Source organism: Hesperophylax consimilis, chromosome 8 (assembly GCF_061612785.1).
Source record: "Hesperophylax consimilis isolate HC1 chromosome 8, BYU_Hcon_1.0, whole genome shotgun sequence".
NCBI lineage: Eukaryota > Metazoa > Arthropoda > Insecta > Trichoptera > Limnephilidae > Hesperophylax > Hesperophylax consimilis.
In genome coordinates this window covers 40892930-40918506 of record NC_142843.1, presented here as the reverse complement: position 1 = coordinate 40918506, position 25577 = coordinate 40892930, and the positions used below count along the sequence as shown (strand labels likewise).

Sequence of the window (25577 nt, the reverse complement as noted above, 5' to 3'; positions counted from 1 at the left end):
ATATAATTGTAACAAAAAATATTCACAAATTTATGGAAAAAATATAGCATTCCACAACATTCTGGAACATTGTGGTAAATTCAGGAATAGTCTGGAACGTTCGGGAACATCTCAACTAACCAATGAACTAAAAATTACAGTCGGTTTCCTGATAAAATTTTAGTAAATTCGTAATCGTGACAATACATTGGTATCTCGAAATAGTATAAAATAAAGTCGCTATCCGCGTCTGTCTGTTTGTGAGCTTAGTTCTTCTAAACTATGCAAGGTATTATGTTAGGGTTCATCATTTAGAAAATTTCTTCCGGGAGGTTTATATATACAATACATGCATATTATATTTATATACAGTAGAGAAAAGTCGATGTTTAACATAGAATTCAACCCCGAACAATGTCCGATACACGTAAGCTAGTTATAATATATTTTTATTCTTATTATTCAAACACCTTAGGTGCTCCTTAAATCTAGTATGAAAATTTCTAGAAGTCTTACCTTTATTAAAAAAATTACAATCGTCAGAAATTAATTTATAGACCCACAAAATAAAAAACAATAATGAATCTCTATTATACTAAAATAAAGTCACTATCCGCGTCTGTCTGTTTGTGCGATTATTTCTACTAAACTACGCAATAGATTTGGAAAGGCTTTTTACTATCACTTATATCACTATCACGTATATAATACATGCGTACTATATTTATAGAAAGTAGAGAAAGGTCAAGCATCAGACGTCAGACGTTTACACGTCACCTAGTTGTGATTTAAAATTTAAAAAAAAAAATTGAATCTAGAATTTAATAAATACAAATAAAATTCATCAGAAAACAAAAAAAATTATTTTCAATAATATAATTTTTTTTACACAAAGGTTTATTGCGGATAGCTGCTCCCATTATAATATAAAATGACAATATTATCAATTGGAGCACTCTACAATAAGTTCAACAAAAAATGCACTAACGCATATGGGTCATGAGCAGTAGGCAAATCATAGTAAATAAATTACAGCAAGAATCAACATCCTTGACTCCAATGATAGCGTTCTGCATAACCTAATTATGACTTTTAATAACTTTCCCTTCCCTTTTAAACAAGGATTTAATCACAGTGAGATAGCCGCTTGTTTATTACCTCGCAAAACAATTAATTATTATCGTCAAATAAACCCAAAGCTTCCTGTCCAGATAAAACCATAAAATGCACAAGTTCCACGTTCCTGTAAAAATAAAACGTTTTGAGATAAGTCGGGAACAAATCCCATAAAAGCAGATACGGACAAAATTCCCGTTCATTGGTGAATTATTACTACTCGTGATTACTGGTATTGTTTACTGTTTAACATGGTCCCGGCTTGTGTTAGCACGACTTGATCCCTAGCCAAAGTTAGGCCGTCAATTCTGTCGGTCAATTCGCCACAATGTTTTCATTTAAGAATAAACTTTTATTGTGCTTTGTGATTTTGAACAATGTATGGTTTGTGCAATCTGGCTATGGGTTTGGATTCGGCCAACATACAAAACAAACTAGCGGCAAAGAGTAAGTAGACTATACTATACAAATATACATCCCAAGCTGGAAATATTCAATATCACGGAAGGAAACCGAACATAAAAATTCACAACTTCCATCACTAATAATTGTCCCCCATTGGAAAACGTTGACCATGTAACTTATTTAGATATAAAAAACTGATCAATATTTAAAATGGACTGAGTATAATATTAACTATTTAAATAATAAAAATAAAACTAAGTTATTTCTTCAAAACCATCAAGAATGTCCTCAATAAAAAAGACCTAATAAAGGTATACATATGTCTCTTTGCCAATCGCTCTTAGAATAAGGTATTATTGGATGGGGCAGTGCAAATGACAATTTCCTAAAATCACTTATTCAAACCCAAAAAGCCACAATAAAAATTATTCTGAAAGTCCCTGTATTACAAATTATTATTATTTTATAATTTATTCATCATTATTTTTTTCTTACCTTTTGCACACTTATACTTATATTTTTTTACCCTTAATACTATATTACTTTATATAAATATCATATAAAGTTATATAGTACAAAGGGTAAATATAATATATATATAAAATGAAGTTATTACACATTGCTCCATAAGTACTTATTTTGTACTCGTACAATTATATGCAATTATTATTCTCCTTTGTGCAACAGAACTCTCTTGATTAATCAATTATGAGAACTTGTATTGTACCTGATTATATTGTTCATACTCAGTTTATTATGTTATGTACTAAGCACTTATATCATGGTACTAAACTCTACAACAAAATCCCACTCTCATTCAAAACTCAACAATATTATAACATTTAAATCTCAAATAAAAAGCTGGAAACAAAACATAGGAAGATCGAAAACAGATAATATACTGACACCAAATACAGACTGAAACCACTCAATTGAACAAAAAACGCCATGTAATATATTTATAATATGATAATTAGCACCGTCCGAGTATACATTTAGGCAAAATCAAGTTTTAAAAATAATTCACCAAAGTTTTGGTAATTAAACATAACTTTATTGACTGCCGTAATATAATACCATATTATGAATACGAACGAAATTCTTTTTTAGAAAACGAATTTTATAAAATATATTATGATAAAACTATACTAACAGACCAAACGATTAGTCATAATAGAACCGATATAGTTTTTCATGACAAAATTAAAAAAATAACTTATATCATTGATGTCGCTATTCCAAATTCCTGTAATATTCAAAAATCTGTTACTGAAAAAATACACAGATTTAGGAAATGAGATAAAAAGAATTTGGCATTCTCAGACTATAAAAATATTACCATTCGTTATTTCGGCTACTGGCATTATACCTAGCTCTCTCATTAAAAATTTAGACGTATTAGATCTATCAAAAAATGCAAAGATATTAGAAGAACGAGATATGCTATGTTGGCCGCCGGACCGTAGGCGGAGTACTACTCATTTAGGGTAGTACTACTAGTAGAGTACTACTCATTTTGAATACTATCGGGACGTGTACGCACAGAAATCTGTTCTCTGTATTAGTGCGGATACCTTAGCGTAAGCGAAGGTGTGCAATAGCATTGGTGAACAAAACCGGCGACACTGGGCAAAACAATTCCACACAGTATGAACTGCTCATAGCACATCTCATTCTTCTAATATCTTTGAAAAAATGTATTTATAAAATGCAAAAATCAGTCATTTTAAATAAATGTAGGATAACGAAAGATTTTTAAATATTTATGTTGAGGGATCAGTAGGATTTATAGGCCCTGTTAGGAGTTCTACCGAACCGAACCCTCTGATATGAATGTATCTAGAGTGGGTGAATTATTTTCCCATTTGATCTCTGGTGAGTTGACGTGTTGTTCTTGTATTGTTTTGTATTTATTTTGGTTCTATAATGCACTTGCATAATGTTGATTGACTAGAAGATCATTTGTGGAAAAGTGAGTGGAAGGGTTTAGTTTTTCCTATGGGGAAGATTTAACCCGGACATTAAATCGGAAAAAAAAAATATTGGCAATACATATACTACTGAATTTTAATAATATGTAAATGAAATCCTCAGCACGGGAGATCCCAGTGACGATATTATTATCTCTCTTTGTCAAAAAAAAGGAAGAAAATGAAACACTTAAGGTTAAATGCGAAGTTCGTTATAATCTACATTTTCATAGATGCCGTTAATTTCATTATTTTATTAAAATACTCTTTTTGCAAGTTATTCTTTTCAATATAAGGTCAAATTTTTTGTTTGTACCCGTATATACATAATATGAATATGAATAAATAGTTTTGTTCGTATAAAAACTCAATTCCTTCAAAAAGGCATACAAATTCAATATTGTGTGTTTTATGCCTCGAGTTTGTATATAGACAAAACTATTTATTTCTATTCATATTGCGTATGTACGGGCATAAAATTTTTTTTATCTTAATATTGTAAAGCATAACTTGGAAAAAGTGTATTTTAATAAAATAATTAAATTAACTTCATCTATGAATACGTAGATTATAACGATTGTCACGTTTATCCTTAATATTATTATCTATCGTGCTTCGATTCAACGTTTTGGTGATAGAGCTAGCAAGTTTTCATTATAAAATATGATAAATATTCACCCCTTAAGGGGATGCTTTAGTCCCACTCGCTCCGGGCAATCTGGGAATCTTTTGCATTATTCACAGAAAAAAAAAAAAAATCATAATATTTATCTTTTAAATCCTTTAGTTACAAATAGTAAATAATTTTGATGTGAATTATCTTTTGGTGTGCCTAGGGCGGTTAAACCGACTCTTGCATGGCATGACGGGTTTACACTTTGCATGTAAACAAAGCGAGATACGGCAAACACGGCCAGACTCGTGACTCGTTGGCTCTTTACGCTCGACCACCAAAACTCTGTGCGGTATATTTGTTTCTATTCTCACTAAAATTGTCAATGGATATATTCTAAATAATGAAATTTTAATTTGTAATATGTTTCTTTGTGTATATTTTAATAAAATATAATAACTTTTTTACCATCAAAAATATAGAGATCAATTTCACTTCCTTCAGAAAAATCTAGTGGAATATCTAATCTAGGGAACTACTCGGTTGGGCGACATAGTGAGCCAGGGTTAAGGAAGGGGCAGTAAGAAGGTTATTGTAAATGCAGACCTTGAAGATCCACAGATTAGTGGATGGGAGTATGGCTGGTACATAAATACATATACATTATATACATAAATACATTATAATAATTTTTTTATGCGTACTAATTAATACATAATTATGGTTTTTCAATGAAAATACTGTTTATGTTGAGAGACACCAACTATACTCAAACAATCTCCCTTTATAAAATACTGTGTATGTTGAGAGACACCAACAAATGCTCAAACAATCTTCATTTAGAAAAAAGTACATTTTGTGTTCTACTTTTGAAAAACACTTGGATAAACTAAAAACATTGATAATTTAAAAAAACATTGAGCTGTTAAGGATATAAAAACCATGTTTTACGAAATTAAGTAAGGAAGTAACGTAACCTGCCTCAGGAAATTATCTAAATCTCTCTTCAAATTAAATAAGATAAAGAGATCTGTTTTTGTAAAAAAATTAAATCATAATAACAAAACGTTTTTTAACCATAAAAATGAATCAGTAAACTGATCTAGTCTTTTGGATAACACAATACATAGATTACTTTGAGGCTTTTCTTTTTAAAAACTTCAAACACAGGATTTTAGCTTGAGAAATGCACCATTTGATAATAAGTGTATTCCTCCTTCAATAATTATAAAAATCTCTCCAAATATCTGTGTTCCCCTTGCGTACATATTTAATCTCTGCATCATGTCTTCCACATTTCCACAGTGTTGGAAACTAACGAGGGTCAGCCCCATTCACAAAGCTGATGAAAAGACTGACGTCAGAAATTATAGACCAGTTGCAGTACTGTCAACAATTCCAAAAATTTTTGAAATGATTATCTGTGATAAAATCAGTCCACAAATCACGCCTTTCTTAAGAGGTAATCAACATGGCTTCTTACCGAAGAAATCAACGGTAACCAACTTACTCTCTTTCTCTCGACGGGTAGCACAAGGCCTAGACTGTAGGCATCAGACGGACGTAATTTACACGGACTTCGCAAAGGCATTTGACCGAGTAGATCACGATATTCTAATAAAAAAGATGCATAAAATAGGTTTTAATCAACCCTTACTAACATTTTTTGCGTCATATTTAAAAGATAGAAGTCAGTATGTAAATATAAATGGATACGACTCCCATAAGTTCGCAGCTCTGTCAGGAATTCCTCAAGGATCGAATCTCGGCCCCATGTTATTCCTCATTCTGATTGATGACATTCAGGATTACATACGTCACAGCTCATGTCTACTATTCGCAGATGACATGAAACTGATGAAGGAAATCGAATCAGATTATGATTATTCGAAACTGCAGGCCGACCTCGATTCAATCATGATATGGTCGGTAGAAAATAAACTTAACTTCAATATTAAAAAATGCGTTGTTATGACTTATAGTCGTTCACAAAATCCGGTATTCTGCCAGTATAGAATGAATGGTGAAGTACTTACACGCGTAAACATCATCAAGGACCTTGGGGTGATCTTTGATCCCAAGCTGACATTTTCAAACCACATAGTCCAGCTTACCTCGGCTTGCTCCAAAACTCTTGGTTTTGTAATTAGAACTTGCAAACAATTCAATAACAAAGAAGCAATGACCTCCATGTTCAACGGAGTGGTCAGAAGCAAGCTGGAGTACGCCAGTACTGTCTGGATACCTTATCAACTTAAATACATAAATATGATTGAACAAATTCAAAAAAAAATTCCTAAGGTATGTTTACATGCGATCATACGGAATATATCCGAAATTCATGCATCACGTGGAACTGCTAAAGGAGACAAATTACCAAAGCCTGGAGACTAGGCGTAATGCCAGACTCATGGTATTTGAATTAAAGTTACTAAAAAACCTTATCGATTGCCCATATCTCCTGTCATGCTGTGGATTATTCGTTCCTGATAAATACTGTCGAAATCGTAGCCACGACCTATTCTGTATACCGCAGGGTCGGACAGATGTCATTGCCCGACATAGCATGACAAGAGGTATGACCTTACTAAATGCCCTACCAGCGGATATAGATGTGTTTAATATCACTATACCATGTTTTAAAAAATATATGTACATGTATTGTTAGTTTTAATAAAATTGTACCATAATTGGACTTACCTGTCTGTCGTACAATAATAAAAAAATAAAAAATAAAAAAAAATAAAAATAAAATTCAATAAGGAAAAATGATTTTTTTTCGTCACTTCACTAGTGTGTAAGCTACATTTAGAATTTCATACTTTATATTGCATAATATTTTAATTTATAAATTTTATTTTCTTTATGTATGTTCTTATAATGGACATCTTTAATTTCACATTTCCATCGGTTAATTCATTCGGCTAAGATATCCATCATTAGTTGGGTATTATTTTCGGTGACCTGGTATCTCATCAAAATGATAGTTCAACACATCTAAAAAAAGTGATGAAACAAAAAGTTTTTTGTCACTTTTTAAAGGTTTGGTGTTTAATTGTCATTTTGATAAAATATCATGGAACCATTATTTTCATATCATATTGTTTATTTTGTATTATATTTTATAACTATACCCCGTTTTTGCTGCTTGTAAACCATACAAACAGTGTGCAAAAAACCCAAAATTTAAAATATATGTATATACATTAAATATGGCATAAACAAATAAATAATATAAATAAATAAATATAAAATAGCATAAACAAACTCTGCTGTGGTTATTTTACTAAAATGTTTTTCAAATAAAAAAAAGGTTAAATATATTTTTTTAAATACAGCAAGAATCGAATGAAATTTTTTTAATATCACATGATGAGATGGTCTTAGCAAGGGGGTTGGAAAAGGGGGTTAAATGCAAAGAGTACAAAAAAAAAGTGCTTACGATTTTTTTTTTTTTTAAATATCTTTTCTTTACAATATTATTTGAGTAACGATATATCTTCCAACTAAATATAACTGTATAATATATAACTTCTGACCCACAACTAAATGCTCCAAAAAACTAATTACTGTCTTGGAAGATCGGAAACAATGAATATTAACACCAACCAAAATTAACAACCAAAACCAACCAACAAAAAGTCTCCCAATTCGGCTGGTCCCCGCGGGAGTTATAGACCACAACCCTCTAACAACAAGAAGAAACAAAATACTGAATATTGCAACTTTAAATACGAGAACCCTTAGAACCGAAGAAAGCCTACACAAGCTAGAAATAGCTCTCGAAGAAATAAAATGGGATATCCTGGGCATTAGTGAGATGCGAAGAAAAAAAGTTAGAGGAGGCCAAGAGGCAAACTAAGCTTCGGGATATATTATAACAAACAAAACATTTCTAATATTAATATACATAATTAACAATTATATTAATATTAATAGAAGTTCAGAATAAAAGGCTTATTTTTATGCTTCCGATTTTTTTGTCCGGGTTAAATCTTCCCCATAGGAAAAACTAAACCCTTCCACTCACTTTTCCACAAATGATCATCTAGTCAATCAACACTATGCTAGTGCATTATATAAGCAAAATAAATACAAAACAATACAAGAACAACACGTCAACTCACCAGAGATCAAATGGGAAAATAATTCACCGACTCAAGATATTTTCATATCAGAGGGTTCGGCTCGGTAGAACTTCTAACAGGGCCTATAAATCCTACTGATCCCTTAACATAAATGTTTAAAAAATCTTTCGTTATCCTCCATATATAAATTTTCTGATAGATCTAAAACGTCTAAATTTTTAATGAGAGAGCTAGGTATAATGCCAGTAGCCGAAATAACGAATGGTAATATTTTTATAGTCTGAGAATGCCAAATTCTTTTTATTTCATTTCCTAAATCTGTATACTTTCTTATTTTTTCATTAGCAGATTTTTGAATATTACAGGAATTTGGAATAGCGACATCAATGATATAAGTTATTTTTTTAATTTTGTCATGTAAAACTATATATCGGGTCTATTATGACTAATCGTTCGGTCTGTTAGTATAGTTTTATCATAATATATTTTATAAAATTCGTTTTCTAAAAATGAATTTGGTTCGTATTCATAATATGGTATTATATTACAGCAGTCAATCAAGTTATGTTTAATTACCAAACTTTGGTGAATTATTTTTAAAACTTGATTGTGCCTAAATGTATACTCGGACGGTGCTAATATAGAACATCCCGATATAATATGTTCTATAGTTTCCGGAAAAGCCAAACATTTTCTACACAAATCATCAATTTGATTTGTATCTTTGATTATATGCTTCCTATAATTTTTAGTATTAATGACTCTATCCTGAATGGCAAGCATAAATCCTTCTATTTCTGCGCTCAACTCTCCAATACTCAACCATTTGTTTGACGAAAATTTGTCAACATACGTTTGGTTATTATTATTATTATATCTTCATTATTATTATTATTATTATATCTTCCAAGTATCTATATAATTATTATGCAATGCCTGTTTAGACAATCCGATGTCGGTGTGCCGCATTACCTACCTGATATATTTAAAACGGGGGAATTCCCCATGAAGTTTGGATCTCTCCACGGAAACACAAAGACATTCGGTGTGAAATCATTTAAAACGTGAGTACGGCTGACATTTTTTTCTTATTTTACTATCGAAACTTATGATTAGTAGATTCTTAAAACTACAATTCATCAATAATTGATTCGCCCTCCTTGCATGGACAGCAAAAACAATTATTATTATGCCAATGATTAGTTTTCTGTAGATTTCCTCTTCTTGTTTAGATCTCATGGAAGCATGGAAGATCTCTTCAGCAGCAGAGAGGCTTCAGCCAACACGGGGACTTACAAAGGAGGTATGTAAAAAACCACTTTTTTTTAATTAATTCCACACAGTAGGGCTTGAGGAAAATAATTTCCCTCAGCGCTTGTAAACTTTGGTGATGCTGTGGTGTGAAAGATCTTTTTGAGGAGAGGAAGGAATTAACACATCGTAAGAGTAACGAAACAGTGGCCGGCAAATTGTTTCATGGCTGAACTGTTGAACTCAAATATAGTCGCAGAAACGAACCGTTCTACAACATTCTACATTTTACAAATCTTTAAGATTTTAATGATTTGTAGGTTACATCAATCAACCACAGTAAAATAAAAAAATTTAGCCACCTACACACTTTATATGTAGGTAAATAAATTTACTTTTAAATTTACAATAGGAATAACCGCAAAATTTTAACAGTATGATTCTGTATTTAACGGCATAATTTTGTATAATATCTACGTAAAATCTTTTTCCGTCTTACTTAATTAGATTCTTATAAATCGGTTCAACTTTGATATGGTATTCGGTATATGGTATTCCGGTCGTAACCATTTTTAACCATAATCAAGTTTTTCACTGTTTCGACCTTACGCGCAGCGTTATATTTACACTCCGTTTGAAGTGGGTTATCTGATAGTATTATTACACTAGCGTCTGGACGATCTAGGCCCTCTGATTGGTCGAATTCAAATCGTATGTTTCGGGTAAATCCCGAATAGGGGGTCTGCAGGCAAAATTCGACCACTCTGCCCCTCTGGCGGTATAAGAACAAACCAAATGACTGGCGCGAATATTTAAACATGCAGCTCACAATACGCATAGTTACGCAAAATTACTTGATCATTAACAAGCGTTTAATAAAAAGATTTCGTCTCGAAGCTTATCACTTTGTGATGGCATTATTTATTTTATTAAAACATAAATAACTTTGTTTACATCACTTAATTACATACAACCTCTACATGTTTCATGAACGAAATTCATTTCATCAGCAGTAAGTATACATTGAAATCAAAAATTAAATATAGATTACAATTGGAAAGAAGAAGTGGAAAGAGGGGGGAGCGGTAAGAGTGGGCGGAGTTTATCAGAATTAAGAATTACAATATCGTTAGACGGGAAAGACCAGTTGAGTGGGAAAATATTTAAAAGAGGGTTTATAACCCGCCCACTCTAACCCCTCCCCCTCCTTCCACTTCTTCTTTCCAACTGTAATCTATATTTAATTTTTGACTTCGGAGTATACTTACTCCTAATGAGGTGAACTTCGTTCATGAAACATGTAGTGGTTGTATATAATAAAGTGATGTAAACAAAGTATTTGTGTTTTAATGAAATAAAGTTTAATAAGATTGCATTATTTTATCTATTTCCGTTGTACATCAATGCATTTGTACGCAATAAAATGTAAACATTATATTTATTTATTTATTTATTGGACAATTTGTATAGCGCCGCTTTTGTGAGATATCACCTCAGGGGCGCTATATTGTAATAATCTATTTACAATATATTCTCACCCTCTCTCTGTGAATGGCCTAATATCTACCTATTACATGTAACTGTTGTTAGTATCACTTAAACTGGGCAAAGACCAACCAAGTGCCGCCCGCAGGGCCTAGAAACAAAAAACTCGCGAAGCGGGTTTTTAACTGCTAGTTCAAATAAGATTATTCAATAAATATTCTGATACAATTTCACAATAGTTTTCGTTATATATTTACTGGACTTCAGGTGTGGCAGTAGCTATGATGATTATCTCGAAATATCTAAATAGTATAAAATAAAGTAGCTATCCTCGTCTGTCTGTTTGTGCGCTTAGTTCTTCTAAATTTTGCAACATATTTTGATAGGGTTTTCACTTTCATTTAGAGAATTTCTTCCGGAAGGTTTATGTATATAATACATGCATATTATATTTTTAGAAATTAGAGAAAAGTCGATGTTTATCATACAATTCTAAGGACGGGTTGTTTCGGAGAATTTGAACAATTCATCAAATTTCAACGTTCATTTTCGGGTTCTGTGCCTATTAAATGAAGTCTGGCCTTTAAAATAAAAACTTTCATTCAATTGAAATCATATTTTGCATCCGAAACCGCACTCTCCGGATATAACTAATTAAGCAAGTTTCCGAGCAATCGTGGATGCAAATCAAACTAAAAACAGGAAACCATTCACTCACTAACCCCAAATGCGGAATAATTAGTTAATTATTATATATTTCATTCACCAACGGAATTATTGTAATCTAATCAATGTATTACGTGAGAACTTCTTACTAATAATGTTTTTATTTAATTACTGCAAACGTACGCAGCATCCAATCAGTGCAGGAAGTGGGCTGAGATAAAAAATAATTGAAACCTTTTTTTTTAATAATGACCTAATTGAATTACCTAATTAGGTTCTTGTAAGCCTTGATACTAAGAAAAGGAAATACTTTTAAAACACTACATTTATAATTACGTAAGGTTATTGTTCCCGTTATGTTGGAATTTATTTACCGGTCTGCTATTATTTACAGAATTGTTTCTTATCATCAAGTTATCAATGTGGATATTCCATTTATCACAATCAGTTCTGTTGCAATTTCTCAATTCGTTGTCAGCCCAAAGCAACAGTGAGATTTCTTAACAACTATTATCCTTAGATATTAGAAATTTTAGGTTTAATATGACTATTTTTGATTGAAGTTAAATATGCAGTTTATTATTTCATTAAAAGCTTATTCATATTCTACTTTACTTAATTTATTTGTGCTAGAACCTATTCACAGTTTAAAGCCCTTATTCACACTTCAGAACAGTTTTTTCAAGATATCCCTGTGTTGCTTTGAGACGACGAATTATGTACTTAGTAGAATTCTTCAATAAGGGAAGCTGCGTTAAAATCATCCCTTCTTTGGGAATGCTGGATGATGCAGTCTGGATATAAAAGAACTGAATCCAAAGTTTGATGTACCATAAAACTAGCATTTCCGCAGCTATAAGCTCTCCCGATACAATCATTGAATTTGAATATTCGTTGAATTTTCGTATTACCAATTGAAATTTCTTAGAATAACAAGTTTGAAGCAAGCATGCTGTATGTTAAGCAATGCATCTATGTGAGTACCGTGTTCGATTCAACTCTGGTTATACTATTAGGTCACCCTGAGGGACGATTCCGGCTCTACTTAAGGGTAAGGAATTGTCCTTAACCTTAAAATTGATGACGTTTTTGCCGTCACCTGAGAGAACTTGAATTGCAGTTAGTGAAAAGTCGCTAATTTTAAGGTTAAGGACAATTCGTACGAGAGAACTGGAACCGCAGTCAATATAAGAGTCGTTAATAATTTTAAGTTAAAGGTCTTTTCTTTTCTAAATGTGGTATCTTTTCCAGGTTGTGTAAACCGGCCCGAGACACCAGCCAACACTATGCTGAAGTGCTCCATGTATAGCGGCTGCCGTGTGACCTGCATGCCCGACTACCAGTTCGAGGATGGGCAGAACAGTCACATCCTCATCTGCACAGACGCCAAGTGGTCGGTGCAGGGCTGGACCTCCATTCCTTCGTGCGCTCGTGAGTTCAATTGCCCCATTGTTTGGTTACAGTACACCTAACAGCCATAGCTTGATTATTGTTTAAAAAACTTGCATTTTGACTGTAGCCATCTGTCTGCCACCGTGCCAACACAACGGCATCTGTGTCGCTCCGGGCCAGTGCGACTGCGCAGAAAACTTCAGTGGGCCGCAATGTCAGTTTGAGAAGAAGCCCTGCCTCAACTATCCTCCGCTACCCAAGAACAGCAGAAGAAGTTGTTCTTCCACGTAAGTCATGTTTACTCTCATAGAATACAAATTCATTTCCCAACAAGCCAGAAAATGGTGTTTACCTGTCTATGGTAACTGTTGTGTGTTAATAATTGGACTGCGTTCTTTCAGTTCTTGCACCATAACATGTGCCAAAGGTCACCAGTTCCCCGATGGCTCATCCATTACCAACATGGTGTGCAAGGAGGGCACCTGGCTTCCCACGCGTCAGGACATGCCCACCGTGCCCGACTGCCAGCCCGTCTGTCAGCCCCCCTGCGAGAACGGGGGCAACTGCCTGTCCCTCAACGTGTGCCAGTGCCCGCAAGACTTCAGGGGGCCCCAGTGCCAATACTGTGAGCACATATTATACTATCACCTACCCCACCGAAAGTGTATTAATATTCTTAATATAGGTTTGTAAGGATGGGACTTTATCAAATGGTACGATGTAAAATTCATATGGGCTAAATTTAGTTTTCTACGGAAAGCGGATTATTGGTGAATGAATCACCGTCGCATGTTGCATTCAATGCCTTAAATAGAATATATTCTATATTCTTCTAACCTATGTCTAAGTAGATTTTTGTAATTGTTGTACCTATTTTCTAAGGAAGGCGAGATCGTCTGTTAAAACCCAGTTTAAACAAAAAAATGTATGATATCTTTAGCTTTTTTTTGTTATGATTGATATCTTTATAAAATGTGTTGATTTTCATCTTATTTTTGTAAAGCTGCCGATGCGTGTGCTGCCTCCAAACTCGGCTTCAATGGTGGCTATAAATGTGTTGGTGACAAGGATGCCTTGTCTTGCAGCCTCAGTTGCCCAGCGGGAATACATTTTGACTCCAAGCCTGTTGATGTATACACCTGTGCATACTCTCTTGGCGTGTTTCTTCCACAACCTATTCCAAATTGTGTTTATGGTATGTAAACATTGTATGAATACACATTGTTAAAGGTGGCTGAGAGAAGGGCTAAATGAACTAGTTACTTTGTAAATGATTTCTCAATTCCTTCCAATTATATTTCTTGATTGAACATTCCCAGCTATTTAATATTATAAAGTTCCTTTGAATTCAAAGTAGGTAAAGTTGTAGATTTTGGCATACAACAAACTACAAGGACACTTTTTCAGTTATTCATTATTGGTTAAATATTAATATTTTATTAGATCAATTATTGCAGTCCTTTCTCAGTTGTGAGTATCATAATATATGTATATATTTTTTTTTTATACTTAGGAGATAAACAAGTCATGATAATGGGTGGATCGTCCCAAGCGTTTTATAAGTCCAAAAACTACAGCAAAAGCCATGACAACTATGAAGAAAGGGCCCGCACTGTAAACCACGGAGATTGGGCTCATTCTAAAACAGGAGGAACCTATTCTGCAGGTTCATATGGATACACGGTTGGTTAATCATTAATAATAATAAAAATGATTGTATTATTTAACCTGTAATTAATTAATTAATTAATTAACTAATAACTTACAGTGAACTATGATTTATTACTAGTGACTTACAACTAAGACAGCTAGCATTTCACTACTGAGCCTTATAATTAGTGACTTATATGCAGAGATGTGCTTTATTTCAAATAAATCCATTTCAAATGGAAATGCAAAATGGGTATTTTCCATTTTGCATTTTAAATGCTTTTCTCAATGCATTTTCCATTTTAAATGCCTTTTTGCAACATTCTTCCTACTATCTCCACTCATTTTTTTTCATAAACCCCAAATATCAGTCGGTCCTCAACCTCGCTATGAGAGATAATTTCCATTTGTCAAGTTGCTCCCTGGTAGGAGCCCTGGCAATTGAGTGATACCATTACAAAAAATACTGATTCAAATACTGAACATGGCCATGATGCTGTAATATTAAATGTTAGATAGCAGTTTCTATGTTTTTACGTTGGCAACATTAGTCCCGCGCAAATTTTTTGTTGTTTCATAATCTGTAGTCGTGGTGTTTTTGGATTTACCATCATGTAATATGTTCTACATTGATGTCCATTGTTAAATGACAAAATTGTTTAAAAATTCCATAATTATTTTAATTGTTTGACCTGAGAAACCATTTTGCATTTTCAATGCATTTTGAAAATAGGTATTTTGCATTTTGCATTTGAAATGCTTTTCTAAAAACCATTTTGCATTTTGCATTTTCAAATGGAAAAGTTTTGACCCATTTCCATTTCAAATGGTTTTGGGTACCCATTTTGCACATCTCTGCTTAAAACTAGAGACTTACAACTAACATTTGACATGATAATATGATGCATGATCAAATATGATGTTTGAAACTTCTTACAAGATAATACACAATACTATAATTCGAATTAGGTGCTTATATATTTCAAAACAGCTATGAAGAACTGTTTTCACGTAGGGATGCAATCAGCGCCATTTTGAATTTTTTCACATTTGCTACTTAAATAACGGCCTGCGTCAATACTGATTCTCGACCTGTGTCAGACATTGGTTAAACGCATGGACCTAATAAGCTCTGAATAGAACTATTCGAGAAACAATTGAAGCCGCAGGGTGAGGGGAAAGATGTGTGAAAAATGCCAAAACCTACTTCAAATTTGTGATGACATATCCCATTCCATTATAACTGCATTAACAACACATAAATATAAGTATAATAGTTAATTACGCACCACTTTGCATACAAATCATTAAAAAGTTTGTCATACAAGATGGCTACTGGTCAATTTCCCCTCACCCTAGATTTGGCTTCAATGCCATTCATACAAAATCGCACTAACACTGATGAAATGTTGATGACCGTTATGCTAGATGGCCAATGGTCAAATTTGATCAAATGCTTATATCGGCAATTGATTTTAATACTTTAGTAGAGGTATTTTTATTATGTTAATGTTGTTTTGGAACTATTTTTGGTGACCATTTCATAACTGTATATTTGTATTTTAGAATGACAGCAGTCCACAATATGGCCGAGGAAATAACTATGTAACAGTAGAACCAATAATTCCCAAGCCTGGAACTTGTTTCACCTGGGGAGGGGCTCACTTCAAAACGTTTGATGGCAAAGTATACAGGTAATACAACCTTTCAGCACTTGTGTAGTTGGTAGCCCAAATCGCCGGGATCCCACCCAGGCGTCGCGGGTTAAATCCTCTGCTACCCAAATCCTCCCTCTATGGATTTGTCAAACACAAAATCAAAATGTCATTCTATCAAGTGTAGTAATATGTCTACATATTGCCTTAACAAAAATGTATTTTTATTTATTGAATTTTCTTGCAGGCTCCTATGGGTTAAAAAGATTATATTAATGCTCCTTCCTTAAATGATTGATTTATTTTTTCAGGTTTCTTCAAACTTCATAATTTATCTCATATTTTTATTTTTAGTTTTGACTCTCCGTGCCGTCACATCCTGGTGCGTGATGGACAGGACAATACCTTCAGTGTTGCCGTGCAGAATGTTGATGATCGCCGGCGTGTCTTTATATTCTTGCAAGATAAAGAGTACACCTTGGAAGCTAATGGTAAATATTGCAACATTATCAAATAACTCTATGAAGTCAATAACCTTTAAGGCTATGCAGTCGTTTGAACCCCGACACATTAATTTGACATTGTCGTAAAATCGAGAATAATTTAGAAAATTTTTATATTTGTCAAATGATGGTTTACATCAATTGTCGATTCTCAAAATATTTATGACGGTTTTCCAAAGAACCCAACATAACCATAGTCCTATGTTAGTGTTATGTCTGCATTATAATTTATTAAGAGTTTTCGTCCTATCTCATTGCGTTCTCTGTACTATAATTATTGATAAAATATATTATGAACTTGTGTTGTTACATCTAATTTTATTATGGTGTATTTAATGTCTTAAAACTTTAAAAAAAAAATATTACATAGTGCATTCAAATTAACATAATAGTAATAAAATAAATAATGATCTCTCTGGTGAGTTGACGTGTTGTTCTTGTATTGTTTTGTATTTATTATGCTTATATAATGCACTTGCATAATGTGGATTGACTAGATGATCATTTGTGGAAAAGTGTGTGGAAGGGTTTAGTTTTTCCTGTTGGGAAGATTTAACCCGGACATTAGTCGGAAAAGATAAAAAAAAACTACAAAAAAGAGAGAAGAGAAAAAACAGTTCTTAATTCATTAATTATTATTTAATTAACCTGGAGGAAATAACAAAAATCAACGTAAAAGGAAAAGTAAATTATAAATGAAATATTTACATACAAAAGTAAACTACAGATTATATATATATATATATACAATATATATTTTTTTTAATATTTTTATTTATTTTATTAAATACAGTATAATGTTTAAATTTACATAGTAAGAACATATTTCAATAAAAATTAACATGTTTACCTTTACAAGAGTCTAAAACTCGTGTGTAAAGGGAAAATAATAAAAACTTAACATACATATGTAAATAGAAGAAAAAAAGAATCATAAAAACATATAAAGTGAAGAGATTTTAGTTTTTTTATACAATAATTTATAAAATAATATAGTGAGATATCATCGTCATTCTAATTCGTTAAATTATTTATTGTAGTGAAGTTAATTTTATTTTTAAATTTATTAAAGTCCGGTTCTAATCTCATCTCAGTCGTTAATTTATTAAACCATACCACTCCAGTGTACGTGTAATAGTGTTGTGCAAAACTGGTATGCATTAATGGAGTCCATAAGCGACCCATTGTATTTTGCCTATTGCTCTCGACACGAACCATGGCATGGTGTGACTTCTTATACAGATCTTTGTGGATTTGAAGTAGCGTATTTTTCGTATATGTATTTTTTAGTGATGGGACTTGAAAATCTTGGAAAAGTTGTAAGGTTGGGTAGTCTGATGGTTTTTTTATTAAAATTTTTATTAACAGCCTTTGAGTGATTTCCAGCGGTAAAAGTGATGATTTGTAAGCTCCCCCCCACGCCACGATACCATACTGTTTTATTGAATGGGCTAGAGCGTAGTAAATATTTTTAAGAATTTTTAAGTTAAGTATATTTCTTAGACTAATAAATATGTAAATGAGTTTTCTTAATCTATTTATGATATTGTTTATGTGAGTTTTCCACTTAAGTTGACTATCTATTATTACACCTAAATATTTAATTTCATTTTTATTTCCTATGGATAAACAGTCATTATTTTGGCAAGTAGATTTTTTTGATATGCATTTTTTTGAATATATTTTAATATTTAATGTAATAAAAGGGTTTATTTTGTTTATACTAAAAATTATATAATATGTTTTTTCAATATTTAATGTTAATAAGTTTTTATCAAACCATTCTTTTAACGTATTGATATCATTGTTAGCAATTATTTCAAGTTCATTCAATGAATTCGCTTGAAATATAATGTAATAATGTTAGCGAAACAAAATATTGGAAATTTCTGATCTAAATTTTAGTTTGGAATAAATGAAAATATTAACAGAACCGAATTTTTTCCAAGCTTATGTTACCTTTGGATTGGGGAATTAAATTTGGATTGGGAATTGAAATAGTTGGTTTTAGATGATTGAACAAAGAACAACTCAGGAAGTCTCGTGTTACGATTTGGTACTCGGAATGTTATTAGCTTAGAAGTCAGGTGATTTATCATTATTGTTCACTATTATCGGCTGTAAATTTTTTAAATGTTTTACAATTTCAGAGAAATGCATGTGTGTGCCATCAAAAGTTGATAAAATTCATTGTCATCGACAACAAGTATATCTGCTGAGTTTCAGTTCGATCGGATGTTGCGAAGAATTAATATCCACTTCCACGATTCCACTTCATTAATTCATTGATTCAATAAAGAAAACAAAATCTTCATTCAAATAGATGTATTTAAAAAGTCTCTTGGACGTATGTAAAAATTTTATTTGTCTGCAGATGATGGAGGAGTGATCTTTAAGGGTACCAAACATCTTCTGCCCATCCCCGCCCAACTGCCTGGACTGAGGGTGCAGATGGCTGGCCATTTGGTGCAGTTGGTTCTGGAGACCATTGGAGTCACTATCAAATGGGACGCTAAGGTAAATTAAATAAAAATAATACTATTTTCGGTCGTGTCTGTAACGGTGACTGGATAAATCATCAAAATGATAATTCATCACATATTTAAAAAGTTATATAAAGTCATGGAAAGTGATGAAACAAAAACTTTATTAACTGGATTAAGTAGGTTGGGTTAGGTTAGGTTTAAATTTTTTTTTCATCGTTTCTAATGACTTTATATCACTTTTTAAAGGTGTGTTGAATTGTCGATGTGTTGATTTATCAAGGAACCGTCTGTAACTATGGTTCAACGAACTCTAGAACTTGGATTTGCATTGAATTTAATTAAAAATTGTAACTGATTGTGGGATCAATTCAGACAAGCGACAAAGTAGGTACCAAAATTGGTTACATGATAACTCAACACAATAAAAATTCAACACACCTTTAAAAAGTGATATAAAGTCATAAAAATTAATGTAAAACTAACCTATAGACCAAGGCTGCCCAACCCCAGGCCCGCGGGCCACAATGTGGCCCGCGAACGAATTATAAGTGGCCCGCGTGAACCATTTTCAAAAAACCCGCTTTTGAACTTACTTTCAAAAATACACCGGTTTTTGATATAATATTTTTTGCGTCCGAAATAAAATTTTGTAGCCCCCCCCCCCCATGGAATTCGAAAAATTGCTGTGGGGAATCACATATTATGATGTTTTTGGGTGCGCGGAATTTTTTCTCAGCGAAGTTCCGTAACAACCCCCCCCCCCCCATGGATTTCAAATATTTTGTGGGGAGCACTCATTTTGAATTTTTTTTGTGGGGAATTATGTTTTTCAGAAATTCTCTAACAACCCCCCCCCCCCCCATGGAAATAGGAACCGTGAGGTATTCAGTGGCCCGCCAGTGATTCAAAATCGTCAATTTCGCCCAGCTGTTAAAAAGGTTGGGCAGCCTTGCTATAGACCTAACTTAAGTAACCTATTTAATCTAGTTTTTGTTTCATCACTTTTCGTGACTTTATATCACCTTTTAAAAAGGTGTTGAATTGTCATTTTATGAGTTATCTGGTCACCACCAAAATTATTTGATTTTATTAATTAACTCTTTTAAATTTGAAATGTGTATTACTTTTGTTTAAAATTTTGACAGTTCTTGTAATTTTTCAAGTTCACCTTTGGTGTTCATTCGAAAGGTAAATTTCTGATCTTCTTTAAAATTAACTATGGTTTACACAAATGTTGCAATTATAAAATCTCATGATTTTTCCTGGGTCTGCTACAGTATTAAAATAACATAAAAAAATTCTTCATAGTTTTACAAAATATCTGATTATCATTGCAAATTACCGTTAAAATTTCTCCATAATGCATTTTTTATCATGAAATGCCATCAGAGAGAGATAACAATACTTGGATAAAAAAAGTAATCAACACAAATCACCAATAGGTCTTCAAGTGTTTCTGTCTCCCCTAGAGAGAGAGTGACTGTGTGGCCTATAAAAGTAACGTCTAGCATGAGAAGAAAGAGTGTCAACTATTGTCCACTAGATAATATAATATACTTGTTACTAGATAATATAGTACATTCTGTTACTTAAAGTCTTTTGACTAATATCCCGCCATCCTAATTCATAGTAAAATTACTGTTACAAAGACATTGTCACTATTAACGAATCTGTTTCGTTTAGTATTTATTAGGATACTAAAATATATGTTTCCCATAGGAAACACTGTTAACTGTTGTAGTATGACTTTATTAATCCAGACGACATTAGACGTGTTTCTTCAACAGATCACAGATGATAATAATATATTCGCAACCTATAGTAGTTATGTGACATACTTGACAATAGTCATGTGACATAAACGAACAATGATCAAATATATATGTAGAACTTCTGCAGAGATGGTTTCACATCGACCTAACATTGCGGTGATAGTATTATTAGTGATTTATGAATCATGATATATGTTCAAATACGTATGTGATGTCCATTTCAGCAACTGGTACAAGTTGATGTAACAGAATCCCTGTGGGGCAGAACTGAAGGACTTTGTGGAAAAATTGATGGATATCCTGGAAATGACGTTGCCACTAAGGAAGGAATTATTCCCAAATCGATTGTCACTCTTGCAGATAGTTGGAAAGTCAAGAAAATTGGAGGTATGGCAATGATTAACCATCTTACTAATTAGATTCTTACACGCCCGTTCAACTTTGGTGTGGTAAAGTCGTCCTCGAGCCTGATTTAAAACCGTTTTAACCTAACAAACGCCATGGTAATGAGTCAAGTTTTTCGCCGTTCTGACCTTACGCTTTGCGTAATATTTAATTATGAAGGATTTATCTATTTGTAAATATCGGAGTTTTGTTTCATTACTTATATTATGTTTTTAGATGAAATCTGTGAAGACACACCATCTGAGAAGCACGCCTGCAGTCTTCAGTCTAAGAAATTGGCTGAAGAGGCGGAAAAATTCTGTACAAACCTGGTGGCCAAATCACGTTTTGTTGCTTGCAATAAAGTAAGTAGTTTTAGTGTTACATTAATCATATGTCTATATAATTTAGAATAACTTAGTTTGAAACAAAGCTTTACATTTATGTACATATGTACACTTTTGTTACATATAAAACATTTAATCAATGTAAGTTCCATAATACATATTTGATTCTAAGTGGATTACCAACTTTTTTTTAAAATTTTAGTTTAATGCTAACAACGGAGTACAGCTTGTAAATTATAATTTAGAGACAAATAATGGTGGGTGTTGCAATCGTTTAAATGGCAACACCAAGGTGGTTCAAACGAAAAATAAATGTAACTTGTAAGTGAATATTTTTCACATGAACATCAAATGGTGTTCAGAAATTAGTGGTACTGCATGAAAGGAAATGGTTCTACATTTAAAAAAGTCTAATATTTAAACTTGTTTAAGACTAGCGAGATAATTGCACGATAAATTTAACAAATACAAATATACACAAAATAAGGATTAAAAATACAACCAGTAAAAAACAAAGCTTTTTGATTTCAATCTCATCACCATAAACCATCTCTCGCGGCTGGCTAGTTACCAATTTGCAATAATTTTTTTATTTTCTAAATATTGAACCTCCCTACCCAGCGACAGGCTCTTAAACAGCTGTGAACTTTTAAAATGTCTTTAAAACTTAAAAAAAATTTTTTTTACTGAGGATTGAACTCTCCTACCCAGGGACTAGAGTTAACTGCGCTAACAACTGCGCCAAGTCCCGATTGGGTAGGACCGACTTTTATTTTGTATATTAACTGCTGTAATGTAGCGTACATGTCCACGTGTATATTCGTGATTGCCACCAAAAGTTGATAGAATGTATTGTCATCGATAACGAGTCTATCTGCTGAGTTTCAACTTGATTGGTTATCGGGAAGTGGGTTAATTTCCACTTTCAAGATTCATTCATTCACATATTTAAAAAGGGTTTAATAAAGACAATAATTATTTGCAATTAAAGAATTAATGATAAAAAGCAAAGTTAGATAGATTAGATGCAATATGAAACATGCTTACATATTTTTTTAGATAATGGACATATCACTTTTGTTGGAGTCCTGCAAATGGGATTACTGTGGATGTCCACCTCAACAATGTAAGTATTAAAAATACAATATATTATTAAATCTTTCATAAATTAATTGTTCTATCCCTATGAATTGGGTTGGAGTAGAGCTAATAAAGTCCTATTTTTTACCGACAGGGTAAGACAGGGAGAGAATGATGTATGATACATCCAAATTTATAAATAAGAGCATTAATACTGATGTACAATTCTGTTATAAATAGTTTACACATCATTGGTAACTCTTATGATATGTTAGCTGATGTTTTTAATATGCCTCTATTGAAGTATAAAGGCCTATCTGCACACAACAGTGCCGGCACAGTGCCGACACGTGCCGACACGTGACGTATCCATCAGTGTCAGTGAAAAATGATATTGTGGCATACATTTAGTACGGCACTATCCGTACTCGTCAGTGACAGTGACGTTCAGTGATGTCAGTGCTGCGCCGACGCTCGCCGTGACGGGACGTGAATTTCTAGCGGACAATATTTTCACTGACACGGTCGCAGTATTTCAAGATGGACGACGAACAGTTGATTGAATTGGTCCGTGTACATTCTGCAATTTATGACCTTTCACATAGAAAATACATGGACCTTAATTTTAAATCAAACATGTGGAACAATATTGAAATACTCGAAAAACTTTGATTCATCATCTATCAAATGTTTATATAGGGTGGCGAACTCTCCTTCTTCTTCTCTTTTCCTCCACGCATTATGAACCCAATGCCTTCTTCTCACATTAATTTCTTCGTCTTCATCTAATATTAAAGCAATCGCTGCTAATTGTGATCTTGAAGCTGCGTAGAGTACCTACTAATCATTGCGCCATTCACTGCGCGTCGCCGTGTCGTGCCGTGTCGTTACTGACATGTACGAATAGCACGTCACGGTACTGTACGGTACGGAACTGTCGGTCACGTGCCGGCACTGTTGTGTGCGGATAGGCCTTAAAGCTGTACTAATTAAACATTTTAGCAGTGCATATTTCAACAAGGTCACTGCATACCAACATTCAACAACATTCATGGACTTTGTACTAATGAATATTCTTTTGTCTTGTTTACTTACATAATTTTCTATGTTTTATCTTATAGTTTTTCTATTCTTTATTCTTTCTGTATTGTACTATGACTATCAATAACTATCATGTATTTAACCTTTTGAACGCGTTAATTTGCTTCGTTTTATCTATACCCGTACGCGGTACATTCTGGCATGATTTATTGGACTATATAGACAGAACAGATTAGTCTCCACAATATGTGAACAAATCCTCGTGTGTCAACACTCAAATGTTTATAAAAACAAAAACATAAAATTTCATACAAAGACGCACCGTATCTTTTGAATGTGGTCCCGCCATTCACTTGGCGTGTGTGTACTTAGGCCACTGCGTTGATAGGCATAAGTGGGACACCATGATCACTTATCATTTTTAGTTATGAAAAGTTGTGAATGACATACTAGTACTAACGCCATCCGTTGACAAAAATGTAAACTAAAGGACTAAAAGGCGCGAAGAGGCGCACTTGATTATCGATCGTTTTTTATGAAATACAATTTTATTTTTGAGAAATTCTTGTAGATGTCAGCATCGTGATAGTTCTACGAATGTCCAAGTGAGCAAGAAATACATTTATAACGAAAGAGCGCTGGAATATCGGATATATGAATAGCCGCGTGTGAGTATAGACTTTTTGCCGTAACAACAGTTGATACGGCCGCGTGCAAAGAGTTAAATGACACTTGTGCCGTTAAATCTAAATAAATAAATAAATGTATTTGTTTATAGCCCGAGAAGAATGCGGCTGCGACAGCTTAGCAGTATATGCAGGACAGTGCACCGCCCAAGGAATCAAATCCCTTGCAAAATGGAGAGATGAAGATACTTGCAGTAAGTTATTTAATCACATATGTACCTACATATTCTGTCACCAGTAAAACACTCAATTTAACATATTCGTTGCCAGAAGCTTTTGTTACCAATAAAATTACGTATGGTTGGTCTGCCCATAAGAGTGATTGGCACTGAAGCGGCTAAGTTGTTCTAGGACTCAAACAAAGAACTAGTCGTGAAATTTGCACAGTCTGAAATTTCATGTTCAATGCATCTTGAATATTTTTTTCAAAATATGCTGTGGAGGTTTGACATCAGTTGAACACTACTGACTGTGTCATCAGTTGCACGCTACTGACAGTGCTGGTAGCATGTTTCGCGAGTTGCATTCGCGTCTATTACTGGTTTGATATCAGTTGCACGCTACTGACAGTGCTGGTAGCATGTTTCGCGAGTTGCATTCGCGTCTATTACTGGTTTGATATCAGTTGCACGCTACTGACAGTGCTGGTAGCATGTTTCGCGAGTTGCATTCGCGTCTACTACTGGTTTGATATCAGTTGCACGCTACTGACAGTGCTGGTAGCATGTTTCGCGAGCTTCATTCGCATCTACTACTCGTTTGACAGAAATGACATCCGAACATGATTTGAATGATTAATTTATTCTGGAGTTGGGAAAATATCCATGTTTATGTATGTATAACTATAATTTACTGGAATAAGGAAAGGATTTAGCGGAGAAGACGTGGATTGAGGTTGAAAATAAAAGTCAATTTATCAATTTGAAGTTCCTTGGTGGCGACGAATGCCCTACAACTAACATTTATTTATGGTGATTTGTTTTTGGGGTATTATGCCGTGTTTCGCTA

At 33.2% G+C, this 25577-nt stretch overlaps 1 protein-coding gene across 1 annotated transcript in view; it reads left to right on the top strand.

The window, feature by feature from the left end:
* Positions 1 to 1005: 1005 nt before the first annotated feature.
* The window catches only part of LOC149422063 (uncharacterized), a 31178-nt gene continuing 6606 nt past the window's right edge, over positions 1006 to 25577 (top strand). The window contains exons 1-15 of the mRNA XM_089634347.1: positions 1006 to 1542; positions 9116 to 9235; positions 9404 to 9474; positions 12825 to 13004; positions 13093 to 13252; positions 13367 to 13590; positions 13969 to 14160; positions 14479 to 14648; positions 16182 to 16309; positions 16625 to 16761; positions 19148 to 19290; positions 21256 to 21418; positions 21653 to 21780; positions 22822 to 22888; positions 24662 to 24763. Of these exons, the coding sequence (XP_089490473.1) occupies positions 1424 to 1542; positions 9116 to 9235; positions 9404 to 9474; positions 12825 to 13004; positions 13093 to 13252; positions 13367 to 13590; positions 13969 to 14160; positions 14479 to 14648; positions 16182 to 16309; positions 16625 to 16761; positions 19148 to 19290; positions 21256 to 21418; positions 21653 to 21780; positions 22822 to 22888; positions 24662 to 24763 (2104 nt within the window). The 5' untranslated portion in view covers positions 1006 to 1423. The remainder of the gene's footprint in view (positions 1543 to 9115; positions 9236 to 9403; positions 9475 to 12824; positions 13005 to 13092; positions 13253 to 13366; positions 13591 to 13968; positions 14161 to 14478; positions 14649 to 16181; positions 16310 to 16624; positions 16762 to 19147; positions 19291 to 21255; positions 21419 to 21652; positions 21781 to 22821; positions 22889 to 24661; positions 24764 to 25577) is intronic.